We start from the raw sequence: 23,926 nt of genomic DNA, 5'->3' as shown, positions 1-23,926 counted from the left end.
GTGTGTGTGTGTGTGTGTGTGTGTGTGTGTGTGTGTATAATGCAAGAGTACATTTAACTTCTTAGAGATTCCTAGGGTGACTGAAGTTTAGATAGCAAAAGAGATTAAAGATGACATTTTGGAAAATGTTGTCTACTGGCTGTAGAGTCATTAATAATAAAAAAAGAATTAATTGGCTATTCCATCAAACATAAATACAATACCCACAGCTTTTCTGAAGGTTCCAAAAATCACTCCCTTGCTCAAACAAGTCCTGTTTCAGCCATGTCCCTGGCACTGTGCTTTGCTCAGGTGACACGAAGCAAAACACAACACTACATGGCACAGCTTGTGTTCACAAGGAGTTCATGGCCTATAGGGACGAGAGCCAATGAACTTGGCAATAGGTGCTGTCACAGAGGTGTGTACAAAGGGTTACAGGAGCAAGCAAGAGAGAATAAGATATTTTGCCTGGAGAGTGGAAGGTTTTTTGGAGACTGCCACTGAAGGCAGAGGGAGAATTTCACAAAATCTGGTGTCATGAATGGTGGGGTATGGTTCTAGGCAGAAATGACAGGAGTAAAGGCATCGAAATAGCAAGTGCATGGGATCTTTGAAGAATACCGAGCTCTCCATTGTGGGGGGCAGATGGCCCACAGGGGATAGTGAGGATAGAGAAGGTAGAAAGGCTGGCTTAGGGCCTAATGCAATGCTATAGAATTTGAATTTTAATCTGTAAGAAATGAGCAACCACAGAAGGTTGTTAAGCTGGAAGATGACATTATTAACCCTGTTTTGAAACATAATCCTGGAAACGATGTGAAGAATGGATGGATACAGGAATAGACCAAGGCAGGGAGATCAATTAAAGCTAAGGATGAGATGATCAAGAATTGAATTAAAGCAGTGAGAATGGAGGAAAATGCAATGTAAGAAGAATACATATACCATGATATCCAATGTGGGCAACTCGTGGGCTTCTGTTATCCCAGGCTGGGAAATACTGGAGGGTATTGCTCTGTATACCTCACAAGAATACTATGAGGAACAAATTAGGTATGGTATGAAAATGCTTTGAAAACGGCAATGCACTGTGTAACATACAATGTATATTAGCATAACAGAATCCTCTCCTTTTAAAATCACTTGTCTCTTTCTTGAAGGCATATAAAATACTTTGGGTACGCAAGAGCAGGAAAAACTGATGCTTGGGGAGGAGGAAAGTCCAGACAGCTTGCCTCATTCCTAACAACCCCTGTAGACAGGTGGCTAAGTAAACCCAGTTTCCAAGATTTTCAAAGTTCCCATGGGAACCGTGAAGAAGGCCAACACATTCCAAAAGATGGACAGTCCTATATTTTCATTCACGTTTCTAGATATTGAAGAAGTTACAGAATCTCATTTCTGTTAGCTGATCCCCACAAGGAATGCTGAGAAATGCAGCCAGGGATTGCCCCATTTTGACTCATGGGCCCTGCTCACAGAGTGGTAGGCTGTACAAAACTAGGCACTTCCTACAGCTTAGAAGCCAAAGGTAGTCCAAAAGAGACTATGGTGATTCACAGTCAAGGTTGGAAGGTGGTGACAGGATTGCAGATCTCAGAACTACATTAAAAGGCTAGAAAGATCGTAATTCCTCAGCATACTCAGGATCAGATGATATTACAAAATTATACAGGAGGTCTCCTAGAAGACATACAGTGAAGATGAAATTTCTATACACAAATACTTCTCACCTAGGTTTATACAATCATATCCACAACGGAGAACAAAGTTGAGCAATGTTAATTATCTGCCATTTGTCAAGTGTCAGCAATATACCTGAAGACTTAATAAAGATGGTAAATTCCCACTAAAAATGCTTAAATCTTAAAAAGATGCAGTGGGTTGTTTTCATAAAATCATTTTTGGTCACATGAGAACTCATTTTATTTTAGAAATGTAATTCTCTTCTTATAAGTACATAGTCAACTCGATACAGGCGTGAAAGCATATATAACCTTTATTTTCATATTCTAACATCTAATCCATGGAAATCACATGTTAAAATACTCAGTGGTTTTTATACATTACATTAGAATTCATTAACATGTATTTTTTGAAGGGTTTAGTAATCACATGAATTTTTAAAAATGCCCTGTCCCCACCCCCAGAAATTCTAATCTAACTTTCCAGGGTGGGCTAAGTTATCAGCTACTCTTTTTAAAAACCTGCCCAGGTGATTCTACTGTACAGCCAAGGTTGAGATCTGCTGTCTTTGCCTCGTAAAGAGACAAGCAGGTGATAAAAACGAAATGCTGGAGTGAAGAAAAATTCCAAATGCAGCATTCGTAGAATGTTCCATCTGTGTTAACGTGTTCCTTTCGTTTTCCATATAAAATTTTAGAATCTCAAAATTGTTGCCTGTGGCAGTGTCAAGATTTCTAGGATGCAAGTACTTAATTCCCAAATAGGACCTGAGAGTACATTATCTTTACTCACTGGTAAGAATAATATAAAAGTTCACTGTTTTATTTTTCCTTTTTCAAGCAGCCTAATTGTTTCAATAAAAATAATACATGTCTATTTGTGAAATATTCAAATAGAGAAAAGCAATAAAGGAAACATAAAAATCACCTACAACTTTCACCACACAGACAGGATTTTTGCCATATCTTAAATATCCTTTTAGAAATCTCTTTAGACATATATACACACATTTATACAAATCTATGACTTTTACAAAAGTAATATTACACTACATAAGCTGATATTTTTTAATACTCAGCAGTATTATTTGAGCCAATAAACATAGATTTACAAAATAAATTTTTTAAAAACTTTTTTAGAGACAAGGTCTCGCTATGTTGCCCGGGCTGGTCTTGAACTCTTGGCCTCAAGCGATCCTCCTGCGCTGGCCTCCCAAAATGCTGGGATTACAGGCATGAGCCACCGCATTCAGCAACAAAATTAATTTTAAGGGCTGTATATAAACAATACATTTATGTAGGTTATTTTTAGCATTTCATAGGTCCTTAGTACCCTTTTGAGAACCAAATGATTTACCTGTAATTTTCTGAACTATAGAAATAGCAGAAAAAAATATTATATAATTGCATTTCTATATACTAGGGAATACAATTGGAAACCAAAATTTAAAACAATAACTTCTCCCAAAATGTACTCTTTAGGTATAAATCTAACAAAACATGTACAGGACTTACATGCTAAAAACTATAAAATGCTAATGAAAGGAAAAAAGAGGGCCTAAGTAAATGAGGAGACATACTGTGTTTGTAGATTGGAAGACCTGACATAATAATGATGTCAATTCTTCCCAAAGTGATACAGACATAATTCCAGTAAAAATCCTAGCATGATTTCTTTGTTGATAATGACAAGCTGACTCTAAAATTTATATGGAAAGGCAAAAGAACTAGATTAACGAAAACATTTTTGAAAAATAAAATGAAGGAATCACACTATACAAGACTTACTATAAAGCTACACTAATCAAGACTATGGGTTTGGCAAAGGGATAAACAAAGAGATCAATGGAAGAGAACAAGAGCCAAGAAACAGACTCACACAAGTATGCTCAAATGGTTTTTGACAAAGGTGCAAAAGCTATTCAGTGAAGGAAGGACAGTCTTTTCACCAAGTGGCGTTGGAACAATTGGACATACATAGACCAAAGGAAAAAAATGAAACTTGTCCTAAGCCTCATGCCTTATATATAATACAAAAATTAACGCAAAATGGAACATAGATCTAGAAATAAAATTTGAGTTCTTAGACATGAGACTAAAAGCACAATCTATAAAAGAAGAAAATTGATATATTGGACTTGATCAAAATGTAAAAATTTTGTTCTATGGAAGACACTATCAAGAGAATAAAAATAAGCTATACACTGGGAGAAAATATTTGAAAATCACTATCTAACAAACGACCTGTAACTAGAATATATAAAATACTCTCACAACTCAACAGTAAAACAACAAACAATCCAAACAAAAAATGGGGAAAAACTTAGGACTCGTCATCAAAGAGGATAGGAGGATGGCAAATAGCCACATGAAAAGATGTTCAACATCACTAGTCATCAGGAAAATGCAAATTAAAACCATGATGAGATACCATTCCATACCTATTAGAATGGCTAAAATAAAAAATATCAACACCACCAAGTGCCAGTGAGGATGCCTAGTAACTGGAACTCTCACATGCTGCTGATGGGAGTGAAAAATGGTACTGCCATTCTGAAAAATACTTTGACAATGTCTTAAAAGGTGAAACACATGAGCCAGCAACCCTACTCCTGGGTATTTATCCTAGAGAAATGAAAATACATGCTTTCACAAAAAACTGTGCACAAATGTTTATAGCAGCTGAATTCGTAATTGCTCTAAACTGGAAACAACCCAAATATCCTATCAAACAGATCTATATGATGGAATATACTCAGCAATAAAAGGAATGAACTAAAAGATAGTCTCAAAGGCTGTATACTATAAGATTCCATTTGTATGACATTCTCGAAAAGACAAATCTCTAGTGATGAGAACAGATCATAGTTGACAGAGTTAGGAATGGGAAGGAGGGTATGAGTATAAAGGGAGGGAGCAGGAGGAAGTTTTTTAGAGACTGTTTCATATCTTGATTGTGGCAGTGGGTGCGTGAATCTATCTATACATGTGCTAGAATTTATAAAAGAATAAACTCTGCTATAGACTTGGGTAGGTTAAAATGGATGCATGTTTGAATATAGGAATGTTAAGTTGCCCTTTTAAGTGGCTTAATACCTAGGTCTAATTTCTAGAAAGCAGGAGTAGTGAATATACAGTTGATCCTCGAACAACATGGGTTTAAATTGTGTGGGCCCACTCACACATGGATTTTTTCAACCAAATGTGGATCGGTATCCACAGGATGTGAAACCCAAGTACATAGAGTGCTGACTTTTCCTATCTGAGGGTACCATATGCCCTACTGGGGAACCTGAGAATACACAGATTTTGGTATACAGGGGTTCCTAGGACCAATCCCTCAAGTATACCAAGGGATGACTGTAATTATAATACTTGAGTGCTGGAATCCCAGAACCTGGTGCTGGGCTTCTCTGTCTTCATGAACCATCGAAAGGAAGTAATAAATTGAAGATATGACTTAGTTTTCTTTCCCAAATCCTCAGAGCTAAAATTTCTCTTGTGATGAAGCTCCAGTGGAAATGTTAGAATTTTTCTCCAACATTCTTTGGGGGAATTGTCCCCGGAATTTCATTTTATATTCACAGGTCAATTACCTACCCACTCCTTGCCAAGCAAAGAAACACACACATTACAAAGCTCCACTCTGCGCATCTCTGGGCTTGGCAGCATATTCGGCACGGTGAGTCTCAGATGGAAGGTAATGCCAGAAATTATAACCCTGTTCTGTATCTTGACTGTGGTAGTAGTTACATGATTCTATGCATTTGTCAACACTTTGTACACCAGAGTAAATTTTACTGTATGTACATTTAAAAATAAATTTTCAAAATGCAACCAATAGCCCCCCCAAAAGTAGTATATGCTCATTGTAGAACACTTAGACAATAGATATATAAAAACAAATTAAAATCACTCATATTCCTACCACTTAAGATAATTACTATTAACATTCTGGTATTCATTTTTCTAATTATTTCTTTACACACATCTATATACACATAGTACCTTTATCACATAATTGAACCGTTCTTTATATATTGTTTCTTCTTCTCCTCCCTTAACATTTTTCTCACATTTTCTTGTGTCTTTATTCTCACAAAATACTGGTTTTTTGTTCTTTTATACCATAGATTATACTATAAAAAATATTGCTTCGATTGGCCACATATATATTAATACTTTTTCACTGATATAGCATAATTTATTCAATAATCATTTATTCTTAGATATCTAAGTTATATCTAATTTTTTACTATTATAAACAATAATTCATCAATGTATATTCTTGCACATAAATTTTGGGGTATATTTCTTCAGGATAAATTACTAGAGCTGAAAGTGAAACTTCTGAGGTCCAAAAATCCAAAACAATTTTTATAATATTACTAAGACATTATTGGTCTTTTTCCACTGTGTTGACATTTGCACTGATGGTACAAAATCAATGATAGGTAAAACTCCTGGCACATTAGCATCAATCAAAACAGTGGCCCCAAACTGTACCGTTCATCACTGTACTCCTCACCATCAGGCACTCACAGTAACAAATAGTCAACTAAGCCAGTTTCACTTAAAAATGCCCTTGATGAGAAAAAAATTTTATTAAATCTCAACCCTTAATTAATATCTTTTTATTATCATGTACTGAAGTACAGTAGTTGTTTCCAGGAAAAGTACTTGTGCAACTGAGCTGTGAGCTAAACTAACCACTTTGTTTAAAGAACACCATTTTTACTTGAAAGAATAACTGACAAACTATGGTTATTGAGACCTGGGTATCTGACAGACATTTTCTCAAAAATAAACCAACTGAGCCTGTCACTTCAAGAAAATCAACTGACAGTATTTTTTACCAATGGTAAAATTCCAGCTTTCAATGAGTTTTCACTGGAAGATTTGTATCCATCATCATGAGCTCAACAGCTTCCCAATATTTAAAGACTCTTCTGATGAGACTAGTGGTGATATGAACAAATTTTATTTTAAAAAATTATATAATTAAATGTGTCAACATTTGGAAAGTCTTCATAAGTCAGTAAAACAATATTTTCTAAATGACCAATGTATGATGTTACAAAATCATGCACGGGTAAATGATTCATTCAAAGTGTAAGACAAAGCAATGGATTTTAATGTACCAGAGTATAAAAAGTTTATTGATTTGGTTTCAGATTCCACATTACAAATAATCTTTAAGAAACTACCTGATTATAAGGTTTGGTGTAGTGATAAAAAAGAAGACCTACAATTAATGGAAAAGACTATTGCAAATATTTCCTCTTTTTCCAACTACATTATCTGTGTGAAGCCAAATTTTCTTCATGCATTTCCACCAAAATAACATATCACAATGGATGGGATGCAGAAGCAGACGTGAAAATCCAGCTGTCTTCTAAGCCAGATGTTAAAGAGATTTGCAAAAATGTAAAATAATGCCACTGTTCTTATCAAATTATTTTGCTTTGGAATATAGTTATTTTTCATCAAAATGTTATTTTCTTATATAATAGGTTTGTTGTTACTTATAAATAGATTAATACTTTGGAAATTTCTCACTTTTAACTTAAATATTAATATGTATAACCCAAATAAATGAAAACTTTTCAGCATCCTCAGTAATTTAACAATGTACAGAGTCCCACAAACCAAAAGGTTTGTGAACCACTGTGCTATATCACTGCGCACACTCATCAGCAACAGAATTTATTTTGCTGGGAAATTTTAAATAGGTCTCTTTTGAATCTGGGCTTTCCTTTGATCTTTTTTTGATGATCAATTCCTAGAAGAAATGGCTCACGAACATCTTTAGATGCAAAGCTGTGGTTGAAGGAAATTATCCTCAGAAGATTAGCTGTGACTTCATCTACATGGCTTCTAAATCCTTAGTATACGTACAGATGTAAATCCTGGGCAGTTTTGTTTTTTTTCCTGCTACTTCTTGCCAAGATTCTTGAACATTCTTTTCTGGTAGATGGAGACTGAAGCCCTGCTAGGCTGGACTCCTGAGAGCTGGGCCAGCAAATCATCTAGGCTCCCGGGAGCATCAAGATCTCCTCAAACGGCCAAGAAACCCTGAGCACCTACGCAGCCTGAACGAGGCTAGGGACCTTTCAGGAAACACACTGGGTGATGTACCTCATAAAACCACCTATCCTAAGAATTATATGCTGGAGCATAGCAAAAACGAAAACAAAAAAAGTAGAGAGAGTGCTAAGAGTCAGATGAGTTTTGAACCCGGACAAAAAGTTATATATACATTGCTTTTCAAAAGCAAGCTAAGGCCAATACACTTTAGGTGTTGGTATAAACATATGGTAAAGCTACCCGATTTATGCCAAGCACACACACACACAAAAAAACCCCAACATCCATCACTTAGAAAAGATCAGCACTCTAATTTTTATCAGTAGTATTTTTGAAATCCAGGCTTTGAGAATTTTTCTATGGTGCCTTGGAAAGGCAGCGGAATTAAACTCCTCCTGAACAGAAATATGGTTATTCTGTTTAAGGCAAGACTAAGCTAGACAGGACCATCTGGAAATTCCTATCTATAACTATCTGCAAAGGGCTGATTTCCACATGTGAACCATAATGCACACTCTCTGGGCAAAGCAAATATGAAAGACAGCCATTGCCTGGGTGCTCTCCTCCCATCTCTTGTTGACACATGCAACGGAGAACTGATAGTTCTGTTTTGCTCCTTGAAGTCAGGAAGGTCAATGGTGTGAAAATCTCACTTTTGAAAGGTTAAATGAAATCTGTTCTGGTTCAATTTCTTACTCTACTACAAGATAGTAGCTCTAGATGACTGGAGTTAGACCTGAAGTTGAGTTTTTCCTAAAAACACAAGGTTAGAGAAATCAAACTGAAGAAAGGAATTCTGTTTTGGCACAAGTAGTTTTCTGTTTTTACCCACTTGTTTTCAGATATTTGACAACTCCTATGGCATTTCCTCAGCATTTCAAAAAGTCTCCAATTTTCCCTCCAGAGGAGGCAAACCATATCAGAAGTTGTTGAAACCCCAGGTTCAACACATGTGCTTCCCTTCAATGGCTGAGCTGGTCCATTGCTGGGTGGCTATAATGAGCCTGTGGACTCATGCTGCAGTCAGCCTTGTGACCTGGCCCAGCTTATAATGCTAATGTCCAGGGCTCTTGATCCATCCTATTGTAAGAATGACTGCAGTGAATATGGTGAGCAACTTGGTATCCATAACTGACTATCTTCCTAGTTAATTAAAGGCAGAATTCAGTACTAGGATCACCAAGTCTGGTCACAGTCTTATTGCTAGGAGAGCATGTATGACCTGGGAGAGTCACTTGATAGCATCAACCTCTAAGAATATCGTGAATTCATTAATAAAATTTACTGAGCACCTACCAGGTTAGGCACAATACTGGGTCCAGGGCCTTGAAGGAGTTATAGCCTAGTGACCTTTCTCAAGGCTGACTTTGAGACTCTATTGACCAACACTGAGAGGGCCAAAAGGAAGCACAGCACACAGTATGATACTGTTCTGAATGGATGGGAGAGGGAGAGCAGCAAAGACAAAAGCTTCCAGATGGACACCTCAGAAAGACAGGGGCAGCAAGGCCCTAGCCGAGTTCTGAATTTCTGGCAGTTCTGAGCACACAAAGGAACACAGCCGAGCCATGTTCATTCACCACGTCTCAGATTGGAACAATGATCATTAATAATGAGCTCTTTCTATGCACCTTCTCAGCACTTTAAGTGCATTACCCCATATAGTTCTCATTAAAACCATGAGGGGGGCAGGTACTATTACTTACTGTCATTTCATAGGCTAGGAAACTGTGGCTTGGACAAGTTCAGTAACCAGCTCAAGGTACAGAGTTGTAAGAGACTAGACAGGGACTCTGACCTAGAGGTTTGAGTACAAAATCAGAGATTGTGAGGCTAGCACTGGCTTGTCTGATATTGATACAATCCAGTGCTAAGCTTTTAGAATGCAGGGAAAGGGAAGGCAAGGGCTGTGGCTGTAACTGCCTCCACCTCTCAGGAAGGTGGATATCCATACGTGGGGAATGATACAGATAAAGGAGACTATGGCCCAAGCTCAGATCTAGATCTCATTGGTGGCTCTGGGGTCAGTCCTCAATAGTCCTCAACACAGTTCTCTGTCGTCTGGGCACCTCGAAATTTGATGTGGGTCCCATGTTAGCTCGCCAGAATCATGCTCTAGTTCTGAGCCTCCTCAAACAAGCTCCATGCCATAAGGTTATGATTCAATGAAATCAAAGATAAAGAAGTGTTCTGATAAATATAGAAGATACAGGTAAATGTTGGTTATTTTATAAAGGATAAAAGTGAGGTAGCATAAAAGGCTGTATCTGATCCTATTTGCTTATTAAATCTCCTTTATAATAGGTAATATACCACAACAAGCTGATTGTACAGAATGCATAGTTGGCATGTTTTAGGGGACTGGATTTCCCCTGTTATTCACTCAGATTTGTACAGTAATAAATTTACTTACAACGAGATTCTACTCCAACCATCACCAAATCCCTTGTTTCTTTAGTTTTTCTGTGAGAACACACCATGGCATAGCAGTAAAATGTTATACCTGACTCAAAATTAGCTTGTTTGACCTACATATCTAAGAAAAATCAGCCATTCACTAATAAAAACATACCAACCCCTCCACCAGTGGTCCCTGGTATAAGAATACCAAATATAAAAAATGCAATTGGTGTCCCTGGTGTTCATTTATACTTAGCTTCCTAATCAAATGGTGTGAAGCAAAAAGAAATACTAATTCTCAGTATATTCTTTTTGTTTTGTTTTAATAAGAGTTAAGATGAGTTCTATGGATTACCCTTCTTCAAGCACTGTTGGGCAGCATGGATTGGGCCACTTGTGATGCTGAATGGGTGGGATGGATATCTATTGCTTCTTTGCATGCTTTTTGTACCACTTATAATTATGCTGTTAGAGTCTTTACAAAAAAGAAACCAAATTTATTCTTTTTAAATGTCTAAATATAAATGCAGAGGCCAGAAATAAACAATAATTCCAAAAGTGCTTAGAGTTTAAACTATTTCGAACTAATACACCTGTGATACTACTGCATATTGCAACCTATAACCTAAAAACTATCAGCCCACAACACCACAGGTAAGAAATGAGAAATTTTGAGGGTTATTGAACACTGAATATTTGCAGAACAGTAGAGAGTTGCTGAACACCGAAACTCACAGATCCACCTGCACAATATGCCCTGTTAGTGATTTACATGGGTGTGGGCATGGAGGCAATAGAATGGGAGGCTGCTTCATCTCTAATTTATCAGATTTATTTATTAATTTAGTTTTGTGCATTCCTACTGAAATTACCCTTCTTCAAGCACTGATGGGCACTATGGATGGTGCTTGCCTGTGATGCTAAATCAGTGTCTATTTTTGTGGAACAGATATTTTAACAAATATTTCATTCTGCCCTCATTGCATTTTTTGATACAAGGCAGCTCTGGCTTAACAATTCAATCTCTGGCTTAACATTATGCTTAATGGTTATTAATTTTTTCTTTGAGGAATGCATATCCATTTCAAAATTAACAAAGTTTTTTTTTTTTAATTTGCAAAGCTTGAAAAAAGAAGCTTAGTATGGATTCTTAACACACTACAAAACATCCCACTCTACTTTCTGATGTGTGGCTTTTCCAGAGGAACTCACAGCCACCACGCCAAGACTCAGCATCACTGGATGAATGCTCCCTTCTCATCTAGCTGCTCACACATGTGTGCATAAGAAAATCTTTGCATCATGAGGCAACATACACTGGACATTATCCTTTAAATTCCTCATAAAAGTGGGCCCCAAAGAGATAAAAATCGTGGCTTATGCCATAATTGATATACTAAGAAGTAAAAGAGAAAAATATAAGAAGAGAGCAGGAATGAGAAAGTAACAAAGCTTGGCATCCTCTTTCTTTGCCACATTATGTAGTTAGAGATAGACTCTTCTATCAGGACAATAAAAGTACATTTAGGCAGAGTGCTATTTTGCATCATGATGGTATTTCTGGTCAATGCCTCTTTGCCTGATACTTGGTTGGGGGAGAAAACAAATTAAGGCTACTGAGTTGGGGATAGGCATATATGGAAATCCACAGTAATCAGTGATGTAAAATACAGAGGGAAGAGTTACAAAGAGGTTCATTTGTCAGTGCTTTCATGACCTTAAAATACTGTGAAATTTTGTGTTAATCCGGGAATCTTGTATATCACTAATAAATCTTCTGCCAACATGACAGCAGCACAAAAAAAGAATTTAAGGAAAAAAATCGCAAAGTACAACCTTTATTTGTCGGTTCCTTTGGTTACCAAACATTACGATGTACACACTTCTGAGAGCAAGGGGCTGTGGCAGAGATCACAGATGAGACACAGAAGAAAGCACAGCCCCAATCCTTAAAAAGCTTAATGCGGGAAAATTCTGAGATTATAAAACCCAGAGCAACTGTCTTAAGTAATTCGACCACCAATTTCTGGCCCTAGCAACTGTCACAAGGGTTATCATATGCATGGTACTGACTAACTGTTTATCTATTAATACTTTTAGATGGAGGGCCAGCCCCATCTAGGGCCAGCAATATCTTGATGCTTAAAAATCGTAAAATACTGCAAGTAACGTTCCTTTACAAGTAGCTAGAAACACTAGAAAGCTAGTGAGGAACACATTTTGCTCCATTTGAACACTTTTGTAAAACCTGCATAAGCCATCAAGGAGAATATGGCAATATATTTCAGTTGACTATCACCTTGCATCTTCCAGAGGCTCCATCTTTAATGGCTCTTTAAGTATTAAAATGAGGGTTTAATGTACATTATAACTAACGGTACTTCAGATGAAAGTAAATGACCCACTACCCCCTCCCAGGTACCAAGAGGGGTCAGATTTCCCATTTATCAGCAAGTCATCAGAATAGGCCAGCATCTCAATCTCAGACTCTTCTGTGGCTGCTTCTTGGATGGCTAAGGGGAACACTTCAAAAATGAACCAGCTAAACAAACTTCCCAGCAGCACTTGACAGAGCTACACCTATTCTTCCCATTTCCAAAGCAGTGGAGAATTAATTACCAGTTCTATGGATCTATTGTAAGTATAATAGACTAAAGAGCTATCACAGACACATTTATTGTAAAAGCACAATCCCAAGAGTGTCTAGTGGAGGGCCAAAACGATTAACACAAATGCTTTGTCAGATCAAAGATAAAACCTGCACCGCCCAATTGAGGAATGAATTAGAACAGTGGGTTATCTTTCAAATTAACCAGGGCAGTTAGTGAGGAAAATTTCATGAAAGTGTAATTCTTAGCCTTTGTGAATCCACACAGCAGGCATTCTGCCAGCTGACAAGATGATGAAATTTTCTTGCTTAAAAAAAGCCCTCTTCATTTCCCAATTTAGATTAGCTAGTGTTTCTCTCCCTTTTGTGTGTGTGTGTCTATTTGCTCTTCTGGAGCAGAATTTAAGGGGAGGGGGAACACATATCAATTTTTCTCTGTAAAATTGAGTCTTTCAAAAACATTTCTAAAAGCTGAGATATAGTCTTTAAGCTGCCTTTTTATGATTTTCAAAAAATACTAGTTCAATTTTAACTTTGTACAAAGGAACCAACAAGGACTAGGGCATGAAATCAACTTTGAATTAAGGTTCTCTGTGCTTCCTCAAAGTCTTTCAACATTTCGTCAAATCTTGGGATAAAGTACAGAACTCTCTTCCTCCTGAATAAATTAATATATAACTTAAAATATCCTTGCTCAGTGCTTTTTGTATTTCTGTGTATATCAAGATTTAAATGTTCTAGGAAATAAGAATTCAAGGGATACAATCATTGCTATATGATGAGGGGGGAAAAAGCATCTCTTCTCCTATAAAGAAGTCAATATTAAAACATTGTAATGTGATATAGATTAATTCCCAGATAAACTTTTAGAAATATATGTTACATCATATTTATTCAGTCAGTACTATTCATGACGGAACAAAATATGTGATACATTTTTCCAAATTTAAAGTGATTTAGAAGTATACTTTGTTATCCCAAACTGTTGTCCCTTTTTTCTTGACAACCTGATTTCTTAGTGATATAGAACTATGTTCCGTGGCAGGTTATAGTGTTTGGTCAAGTACCATATTCTACTCATCTTCCTAAAGTTCTTTCCTTATAGAGATGCCTTCCATTCTCAGTGCAGGTTGACTTCCCCTGCAGTGATTCTAAGACTAAAATAAAAAAATAAAAAATAAATGAGACTCTTACCCTTAGCCCACAAACAAGTTTTATGTCTAGTGGGTAGTATTTTTTAAGTTCCGAAATAGGAGAAAAACCATTTTGGTATTTAGCTTCAGAGAACAGTCACTTAACCTCAGTACTTACTATCAATATCTTTGCTTCTAGTACACTTGGTGTGTTAGTCTCCAGTTGGATTACCAGCACTATGATATATCATACGGAACTGTCATCACTATCACTTGAGGCACAACAAAAGAAACTCAATGCCATTTCTTTCTAGGATGAAATAGGATGGTCTACCAAAAAAATAGAACCTAGAGGTGCATGAGCTTTCTGTATAAAAGCTCTGATCTTGGAAATATTTGAAACATTTTTAGCATGGGGCCATGAAAAGAACAAATAATGGATTTCTTTCTTTCCCATTCAATTACATATGATTAAGATCAGAAAGTAGAGAAATAAGTTCCTAATTTAGATGACAGTCATATCAATATTCAACCTCAGGAGTCACATTTGTCTATTCTGATTAGAAATCCCTTAGAAAAGTCAATCGAGTGGGCAGTTAACTACAGAAAAATTGTTACTTTCTGTTAGTGAGATGGCTGGTGGACAAGACAAGTAAAGCAAATGCTCTAGAAACCTTATATTAAATATCTGGATCCTCAAAGTAGGTTATTTAGCTTGAAAAATACTTATACAACCACCACCAACACCACCACAACACACACCAAAAATTACGTTAGAAATCAATCTTTCAGTTAGGGCATATTTCTAAATATACAGAAGATCATTTTTCTGCATATTCTCAACTTAGTCAAAACAGACTGTTCCTTCTTATAGAAGGAAATTGATGAGCTTCTTCTAATATTAACATTTCCATGGTGAAGATTTTGATAGACTAAACACAGAGAAAAAACTCAGAACTCTTCCCAAGAGTCAAGAATCATACTCTGCTCAATGAGTCCTATAAATTAGGAGCTGAATAGTTTCGATTTGGGCTCTTCATGTTAAATAAAGGCCTAACATTTCACGTGCTGTATGTTTCATCTATTGCAGAATGTGACCCCACAGATAACCTTTATTCCGATCCAACTGTTCATTGAATGCAGCATAGGATTATTCACTAAAATGATTCAGATTTTCCCAAAATGTAGTCATAATTATTATTTTTAAAAAATCTTCAGACAAACTTACTTTCTTTTTTGACAAATATAAATTATTCTACACCAAAATCATACTACTGGAACTCTGTGTTTTCACTCTTCATCCTAATGATCTAATAGTTACTTTTCACATAATGAATTCAACTTTAAAGAAGAAAATGCTATGTTATATGTTAACTAACATATAAGGAGAAAGTACAGAATGATATTGAGAAAATTCATAGGCCTTACCTAATATAGCCTTAGCCATTTTTTTTTAAGAAACGTCTTACCCATGTAGTTTCTTTCAAAAAGTTATGATGAACTTTCAAGTAACAGAAAATTTGTTCAGATGACAAATGACATAATGAAACACTAAGAAAAATCAAATGGGAAATGTGGGTTTTTAAAAAATATTTTATTTTAATTTTCAAAGAGAAAAAACCTCATTCATATATTAAAAACAAAACAAAAACTTCGAATAAAAGCCTTCTTTCTAAAGAAGACAAATCACTCACTATTCTGGCATTTTTACTATATATTTATAAAAATTAGACATTCTCTTTAAAATGCCAGTCAAACTGCATTGAAATTTAAAAGATGTTTATTTTGATTTCTTCACAAAACTAGGCTATGGAGTAGTTTAGATTGCCACATAAACACAAAGTATTAGCTAGTGGGCAGTTTATTAAAATTGCCACACATGATTTTATGGCTTTACTGGCTGAAGATAGGCAATATTGATTTTTTTCCCCTCCTCTGTCCAAAAATCTGAGTGACTAATTCAGTCTTATTCAGGTAATGATAAACTAAAACAGTTCCTGATCATATTCTCATTTTTTCTTAAAAACAAAATTTTCATTATTTAAAATACTGCTCATTAATGAAAGAGATGTAATGCCAGAGATAAAATCAAACCATTTGTCATGCTAATATGCCAAAATTACATACTTTATCATATTCGTATTAATAGCATTTCACCAAGAATTTTCTCCAAAGTCTTTTCAAAATTTTATAGTTTCATAAAAACAAATAAAGCAAGTACCAAACCTCAATAAGTTGTGTATGGAAAAAACCTCATCATGGATACTTACATCATAGTACTTTTTAATGAAACGTCTAATGTCCATGATCAATTTGTTGCTCAGTTGTACTATAAAGGTCAGAGGTGAAGCATTACAATTGATGTTACTGCAACGATACAAGCTGGGTTCCATGTCAGTCCCCTACAGAAGTTAGGACAGACAAGCACACAAAAGGTTATTGCAGGATTATAAAAGGGTTTTTGTGCTTAAAAACTTACATGCTGTCCTGGTGTAGTATATTTTTAATTAATTTTATTGGTGGGTTTTTAACCCTATTTTTCTCAACTACTGTCCTCCCCCAAACCCCTTTAGTCACAGGTAACTTCCACTCTTTTGCCATCATCATAATGGAGTACAAAGCCAAAGGGAATACCCTGAAATCACAGCTTTACATTCAATACATGACAGACTCTATGGATAAAATAATTTTCCCTCTGTAAATATCAGTGAAGTCATGTTACTGGAAATAAACATCTTTCTTAGAGATACTGATCGAAATTTTAAATTTGCACTTACTCATTCCAAACTTGAAGATAAAGCAAGAGCTCTTATGACGTTAGTTTGCTTTCATCTTATCAATTTAGGAATAAAGCCTAAAAATTAAAACTGTTGCACCACAAAAGCAGTATCACTTATTGACAGCTTAGTAAATATAAAATTTCTGCAATTTTTCCCAAAAAAATGAATTGTATAGGGGAAGGGAGGCAGAAGAAGTAGAAATTTGAAAGACTTAATATTAGTAACTGGAGAAAACGTTTTGTTTTGTTTTGTTTTGAACAAAGACAAAGCAAATATAATATATAGGAAAACTGTTGGGGTTTCTGGAGCATTTGTTTTCCTTCTTGATACTTAAACATCTTGGTTTCCTGCTCCAATCTGGTACATAACCCTACCCGCCACGCTAAGCAATTCCAGGTGGAAGAGATTTTAGAGCTTGACATCGGCTCTTCCACAGTTAGCCCATCTGCAAGTCGTCAAGCCTCCATGCAATTAACTATCTTATTTACAGCTGTAATGAAGCAAAACTCAAGGATTTAGCAAGTATTGCTGATCTGTGTCTGCCTCTTCCTTGCACTTGCTTCCAAAGACTGCTTTGTTTTGATTCAAAAAAATGCAAAACATCTGCTGTTTGTCCAAATTAACTTAAAATAATTACTTTTAATTTAGATAAAGGATGTCTTTTCCTTCGGTTTCAAGGTTTTACACAGTTCTGCTGCCTACTCGTTTGCCAATGGCTAGTACATGCATAACACTGCAGTGGAATCAAGTAAACTGGCCAAGTTTCAAATTCTGATCCAAGGTCAATGATACATTTTTTGGCAGTACTTCTTGAGAGGAATGTCTCTCTGTGACTTTTTAAATGTCTGATATGCAAAGACAGCAGAAAAGATAATAAGAGTACCTTTGTCAAAAAGGAGGTAAGTGGGATGTGTAAAGATAAACAAAAACTTTCCCAAAACACTTAGTTCCCATTAACTTGATTTAAGATAAAGGAAAATATTGCTCTGAGTCTTAATAAATGGGGGCTGGGAGTAGGGAAATATAGGTTACTAATTAAGGAATTACAATAAAAATACTTTAAGATAATTTAGAATTTTTAAGAGATTCCATTTAAAAACCAAGGTCAAGCACTGTAGGAAGCCAAAAACAATATTTAAGCACACTTAATTAAGAGTAAGCTGTGAAGGCAGAATTCATACGATGCTAAAATTCTTTGAAGACATGAAAGCAATGTGTGAGTGCATTTTCCCCTTTTTTATACACCCTATAGTGGGGGAGGAAGGCCTTTATACTAATTCACTCAAAAAATGAAAGAAGGAAACAAAAAGAAACAACTAACCAAACCATCAAAGACATTATCATAAATATTCTCAGTTCCACATGTAGGACATGGACATTTGAATCTTTCACAGTCCCTGTATTTCTCTTCATCAGTGAGCTGTGCTGGGCCACCAAGTGGAGCATCATTCTCTTCATCTTTATGATAATGATGAACTCTAAATTGGGCAGGGTCCAGTCCTATTAATGTAAATGAAAAAACAAATTTAGAAAAGTATTTTTCCAAGAAATACCACAAAGAAGAAAACTGAGACACACACACATACACAAAAAGATTTTAAATTCATGCACACACATACACAACCATTTGAACTCAAGATCACAGGTACAAATGACTTTGCTTTTTAAAAGAGATTACTTTATAAATAAAATAAGTAACTGCAACAATGCAATACAGAAGTATGCCACTGGACATTTGGGCTTGGAAGCAACTACTTCTATAGGATGCTTTTATTATTTTCTTAAAGTTACAGTGAAAAACCTCAAATAAATGTGTATTGTTATTAAGAAATGCTCTTATTATCAAAGCATCACCATTAAAACTGAGAATAAAATCAGAGAATAAAAATCCCATTAAAGAAAACAGGCTCACTGCCATTACAACTCCTTCAAGCGCAGATACAACTGCTAACCCTGATTTCAATGCAGTGGTCGATTTCATCTTGGCTCAGTAGTTAACAGCATGTAGGTTGCAATCTAATTCAGTGGTTAAAATTCAGTAGCAGCATTTGAGACAAAAACGCAACATGGTTTTTTTGGTGTTCAAAACTCAGAAATTTAAAATACGTGCAAAAACAATGGATCTATAGATTCTACAGGCCAAAATGTCCCCAACAATCCTGAAACCAAATATACCTTCCATATTTCAATCAAAACAACACACGAAATCAACTGATGAATAGTTTATGCTATTTTGTTTCCACAAACTATTTAAAGGAAAGAAACATCTTTAGGCCAACCAATTTAATTCACCCTTCGTCAAAACATATCTGTCAAAATTTACTATTTGAATTTATACTTAGGGATAATTACTCTATACTATATCTTACATTATTTTCTTAAAAGCATCCCTTAGTTATCCCTAAAAGTCTAAGCCTTTGGAAATCTAAAGAAAGCAATCATATTTTAGTACAAAGGTAAATAAGTAATACAAAACAGTCACTGAGCAAAAAGTTCACAAATACCAAAAATATCTAAAAGTTGTTTTTAATCTATCAACAGCTGCATAGGTACATAGTCTGATAGATGCATTCAGAATTCAGTGACAAAATCCCAAATATTATTTGGTCAGTTATCAAGTGACACCTAGCAATTATAAAATACTTGAGGCAGACTCTTGTATGGTGGAAAGGTGCCAAACAAAGAATAAGAATGAAACAGTTTCAATTTTCTCACCTGCAATATGGAGGTGGCATCACTGATCATAACATTTATGAAGTTTAAATTGGATAATATAGGACAAACTGAATTTAGTGGTGCCTACTGTGTGATAAGCATTCAATAAGTGTCATTTGAATGAAAAAATAAAACAGTGAATGAACATTTAATCCAGACTATATATATATTCACTCACGATTATACATTTAGAAAAATATGAGAATATGTTCATGCTGCATATGAAGTTAATAGCTACTCTTTGTAGGAATTAAAGTATATCCTAAAGTTACAGTATATGATGAAAACAAAGATACATTCAGAACAATTTCAAAAACTGTTCTTCGTTAGTGATACAAATTAATGTAACATAGGTGACTTGGCTCCGAGACTCATTATACATTTTTCTGTCACAAGTTACCCAAACCCTAAGAGAAAGAGGAAATCAGTAAATTTTGTGGGACTATACGCCCTCATATTTAAAGATAAGGAAGGGCTGAGGAAGTGAGTGAGAGAGACCATGCCCGTGAATGAGGCCATTTCTTCTCTGTAGTGAAGGGTAACTGTTGCTAATTCATTAAACTCAGTTGTGAATCCAACTGTATTCACGTAATGTCTTGCTTTATTTGCAATTATGAGAAAGCAGCTTCACCTTTTCTCTGACCGTATGATTATTAACTTTCCCAGACCAATACTAATCAAAAAGTAAGGAAAAATAAGCAAGATTTTTCTCAAGCTTCCTTCACAATCCAAAAATCAAGGAACAAAACAATGCTGGTTTGCACACATACAAAATTGGCTGGGCTGTAAAAAGGAACCAAGAGGGGCTGCTCTCTACCCCTCCCCACCAGCCATGGCTCACTTGGCGAAATGGAGTGCATGAAACTGCATGCACTGGCTCAGGGCAGCCTGCCTCCCAAGTAAGCCAAAAGTGGACATAGACTATCTTGCTACTTATGGAGAAATGCCCAACTGGCCAAAACCTGCGAAAAAATATCAGGCCTTACGAAATATCTACTCTAAATATCCATTTCCACCACCAACTCTTATCTTCCCATGGCAGTAACAAAGCCGACTGGCCCAGCTAATTACTTCAGATTTATTCCCAAGCTGAATTTTTTCCAGGGGAAGGGGCTTCAATCTCAGTACTTTCTTGGTAATAGTTCAATGCTACATTTTAAAAATATAAAGGGAGAAGACACTATAATGCCTTAAAATATTAGGTATATAATGATCCTTGTACAAGTTACCTGAATAAAAAAACGTCATCTAAACAAGTGATTTTCTTGGGAGAGCAATTATGAGTTCAATAGGCAAGTCACAGAAGGTTAAAAAGTGTTTTAAGAAAACACATGCCACGTTCAAAAATAAGGACCACTGCTACTGCTATCTTTTTCAAAAAGGTGAAAATCCAGGCTTAAACATGCCCCAAACTATTAAACATACTTTTAATTTTTCCAAATCCTCACGAAATTGGTAATAGCAGCTTATTTTGAAGTTTCGATAGACTTAAAAGTTTTACTGCTTATACCGTAACTCAGTAAGGCTGAAGTGAGTCAGGAAACAAGTATCTGGTGCTGCCACCTAGAGGTAGAGAATTTGAATTTTAAAATTTGCAAAACAGCTGCTACATATAACTCCATTTGTAATTATTGTCGCTCCAAAATTCAACACTTCTGTCAGAAATGACATTAAAGAAAAATCTTTATTATCACATTTTCCCTACATGCATATACATCATATAATATTAAACTACTCACCATAGAGTGAGTAACCATTCTAGTCTTTGAGTAAAGGATGCAAAGCTGAATTCCAAATTCCTTACTTACCTCTTCTACAGAGAGCTTTCTCTGAACAACTGACTTAAAGAAACAAACTTTATGCCCCATTTGAGAAAAGAAACTTCTATTTCTACTAGGCTAGCTTTTGACAGGTTACTGGAATTATTTGGTCAGGCGCAGAATAAAGGAAGGAGCAGCCTGCTCGGGCACTGCAAAACCAGTTATCGGGGGGGAACAGCAGCCATGGCTTCCTTAACAATAAGAAGAGATGATGTATGTTTCGATTCAATCCTGTGACTTGTAGTGATCGAGTCACTTGTGGTGGGGTGGGGGAGACAGAAGAGGCAGTGGAATGAAATTTAAATACTGTCATTTATAATTAGAAAATTTCTAGGATCTCACATTATTTTGGCAACAGGATCAAAACTCTCATGTTTCAAGAAGTATTTATAGAAAGTAACATCACAGGCATTGGGGTGGATGAATTTAGCAGTACTGTTTTTACTTAAGATCACCACAGTCTTATCATACACACTCCCAATGTGACACTTCACACAAAATTATTTTTTCTACCATCGCACTTCCTAACGGTTGTAAATTATACCTGTTTTTAGAATGGTCACCTGCCCCCATTCCCAATGAGTATTTAAACTGTTAATAACTCAAAGCATACAGTTATTTGAGAGGCTGATGCATTTAATCAAACATTTCTTCTTCCAAAGATGAGGTTTCTATTAGGGCAACTGCAAATAACTACAGTAAAGCCAATTATATATGTTCATGCAAGCAGGGAAGAGGGAAAATCCATATAAATGAAATTCTAAATGAGTAAAGGGATTAACTGGTATTCCCAAGCAGTTGTTTGTAATATGAATCATTTAACCTTACTAGGGAAGCTAATTAATGGAATCCTATTGTGTGAAATTTCTTTGTAAAAATTTCTTTTAGGAAGCAAATCATTTATCTTTTGCACAAATCCTGGCTATGATATGTCTGGATTTCTTATAGGACAATATACAAACTGAAAATTTAGTATGATTAAAGAAAAAATATTTAATGAATTTTTAAAGGGTCAATGCTATATCTACAAGAATGCTCATAGCAGCTTTATTCATAATAGCCAAAAAATGGAAACAATCCAGATGTCCATCAACAGAAGAGTGAATAAACTAGTATAATCTACCACGGAATACTACTCAACAACGAAAAAGAATGAATACTAATACATGCAACAAGATAGATGAATCTCAAAAATATTATGCTAAGTGAAAGAAGTTGCACACAAAAATATATACTATAGGAAACCATTTATATGAAATTCTAGAATAGGTAAAACTCATGGTGAGAGAAATCTGATGAGCAGTTGCTTTTGTGAGGGGGGTGTTTATTGGGAAGGGGCCCAAAGGAATGTTCTGGGGTGATAAAAATGTTCTGTGTCTGTGTCTTGATAAACTGATTGTATGATACTTGATATTTCAGCATTTCATGGTAAATTATATAAATTATACTTGAAAAGAAAAGCATGCCAAATAGGAGATATTTACACGGCTTGAACATCCCTAATCCGAAAATCAGAAACGCTCCAAAATTTGAAACTTTTTGAGTGTCCACATACTACCACAAGCGGAAAATTCCACACCTGACCTGGTGTGATGCGTCACAGTCAAAACTTTGTTTCATGCACAAAATTATTAAAAGTATTGCATAAAATTACCTTCAGGCTATGTGTATAAGGTATATATAAAACAAAATTGGCTTTTGTGTTTAGACTTGGGTCCTATTCCCAACATATCTAATTATCTACATGTAAATATTAAAAAATCTGAAAAATTCTGAAACACTTCTGGTCCTATGCAATTCGGATAAGGGACATTCAACCTGTAATATATATATTTCCAAAAGACTCATATTTAGAATATGTAATAAATGCCTACAAATCAGTAAGAAAAATACAAGCCAATAGAAAAGTAGAAAAAGACTTGGACAGGCACCTCACAAAAGGAGTGGCCAAGAAGCACGTGAAAAGGTGTTCGACTTTATCAGTCATCAAAGAAATGCAAATTAAAATCACAACATTATACCACCACATAAAATGAAGAAGAAAGAAAATACCAAGTGTTGGTAAGAATGTGGAGCACTCATATACTGCTAATAGGGGGTGTAAATGAGTAGAACCACTTTGGAAAATTGGCAATATCTACTAAAGTTGAGCATACATGTCCTCTATGGCCTAGCAATTCTATTCCTATGTACATACCCAACAGAAATACATGCTTATGTTCAACAGAGCACATGTACAACTCTTGAAGTGGCATTATTCATAATAGCAAAAATGTGGAAACAACCCATAGGTGTACCTATGGTAGATAGTCATACGGTGTGGCATACTCACACAATGAAATGAAGTACAACTACATAGATGAATCTCACACACGTGATATTGAGTGAAAGCTGCCAGACACAAAGAATAAAGACACAATTCATGTAATGTCCAAAAAAATATATATGATATTAGAAGTCATGAGCATAATTTTCTGGTGGGGGTGGTATGGAGGACCATTTCTAGGAGACATGAGAGGGCTTCTGGGGATGCAGTAATATACTGTTTCTTCGGCTCAAGTGCTGACTATACTGGTTTGGGTTTACCTTGTGAAAACCCATCAAGCTGTTCAGTTAGATTTTGTGCACTTTTCTGTATGCATGTCATAACCACAAAAAATTTACTTAAAAAGGTAAGAAAAGTAAGTACTAAGTATTTCTTTTTTTTTTTTTTTTT

At 35.6% G+C, this 23,926-nt stretch overlaps 1 protein-coding gene across 1 annotated transcript in view; it reads right to left on the bottom strand.

Annotated features, from left to right (window-relative positions):
* The window catches only part of POLA1 (polymerase (DNA directed), alpha 1, catalytic subunit), a 280,574-nt gene that overhangs the window by 123,368 nt on the left and 133,280 nt on the right, over window positions 1–23,926 (bottom strand). The window contains exons 33-34 of the mRNA XM_012656317.1: window positions 17,997–18,175; window positions 16,166–16,297 (exon numbers count right to left, since the gene is read on the bottom strand). Coding sequence (XP_012511771.1) covers window positions 16,166–16,297; window positions 17,997–18,175 — 311 coding nt within the window. The remainder of the gene's footprint in view (window positions 1–16,165; window positions 16,298–17,996; window positions 18,176–23,926) is intronic.

Source organism: Propithecus coquereli, unplaced genomic scaffold (assembly GCF_000956105.1).
Source record: "Propithecus coquereli isolate 6110/MARCELLA unplaced genomic scaffold, Pcoq_1.0 Scaffold50, whole genome shotgun sequence".
NCBI classification, from domain to species: Eukaryota; Metazoa; Chordata; class Mammalia; order Primates; family Indriidae; genus Propithecus; species Propithecus coquereli.
Note: the sequence above shows the minus strand (reverse complement) of the source record. Positions and strands in the feature narration are given on the sequence as shown.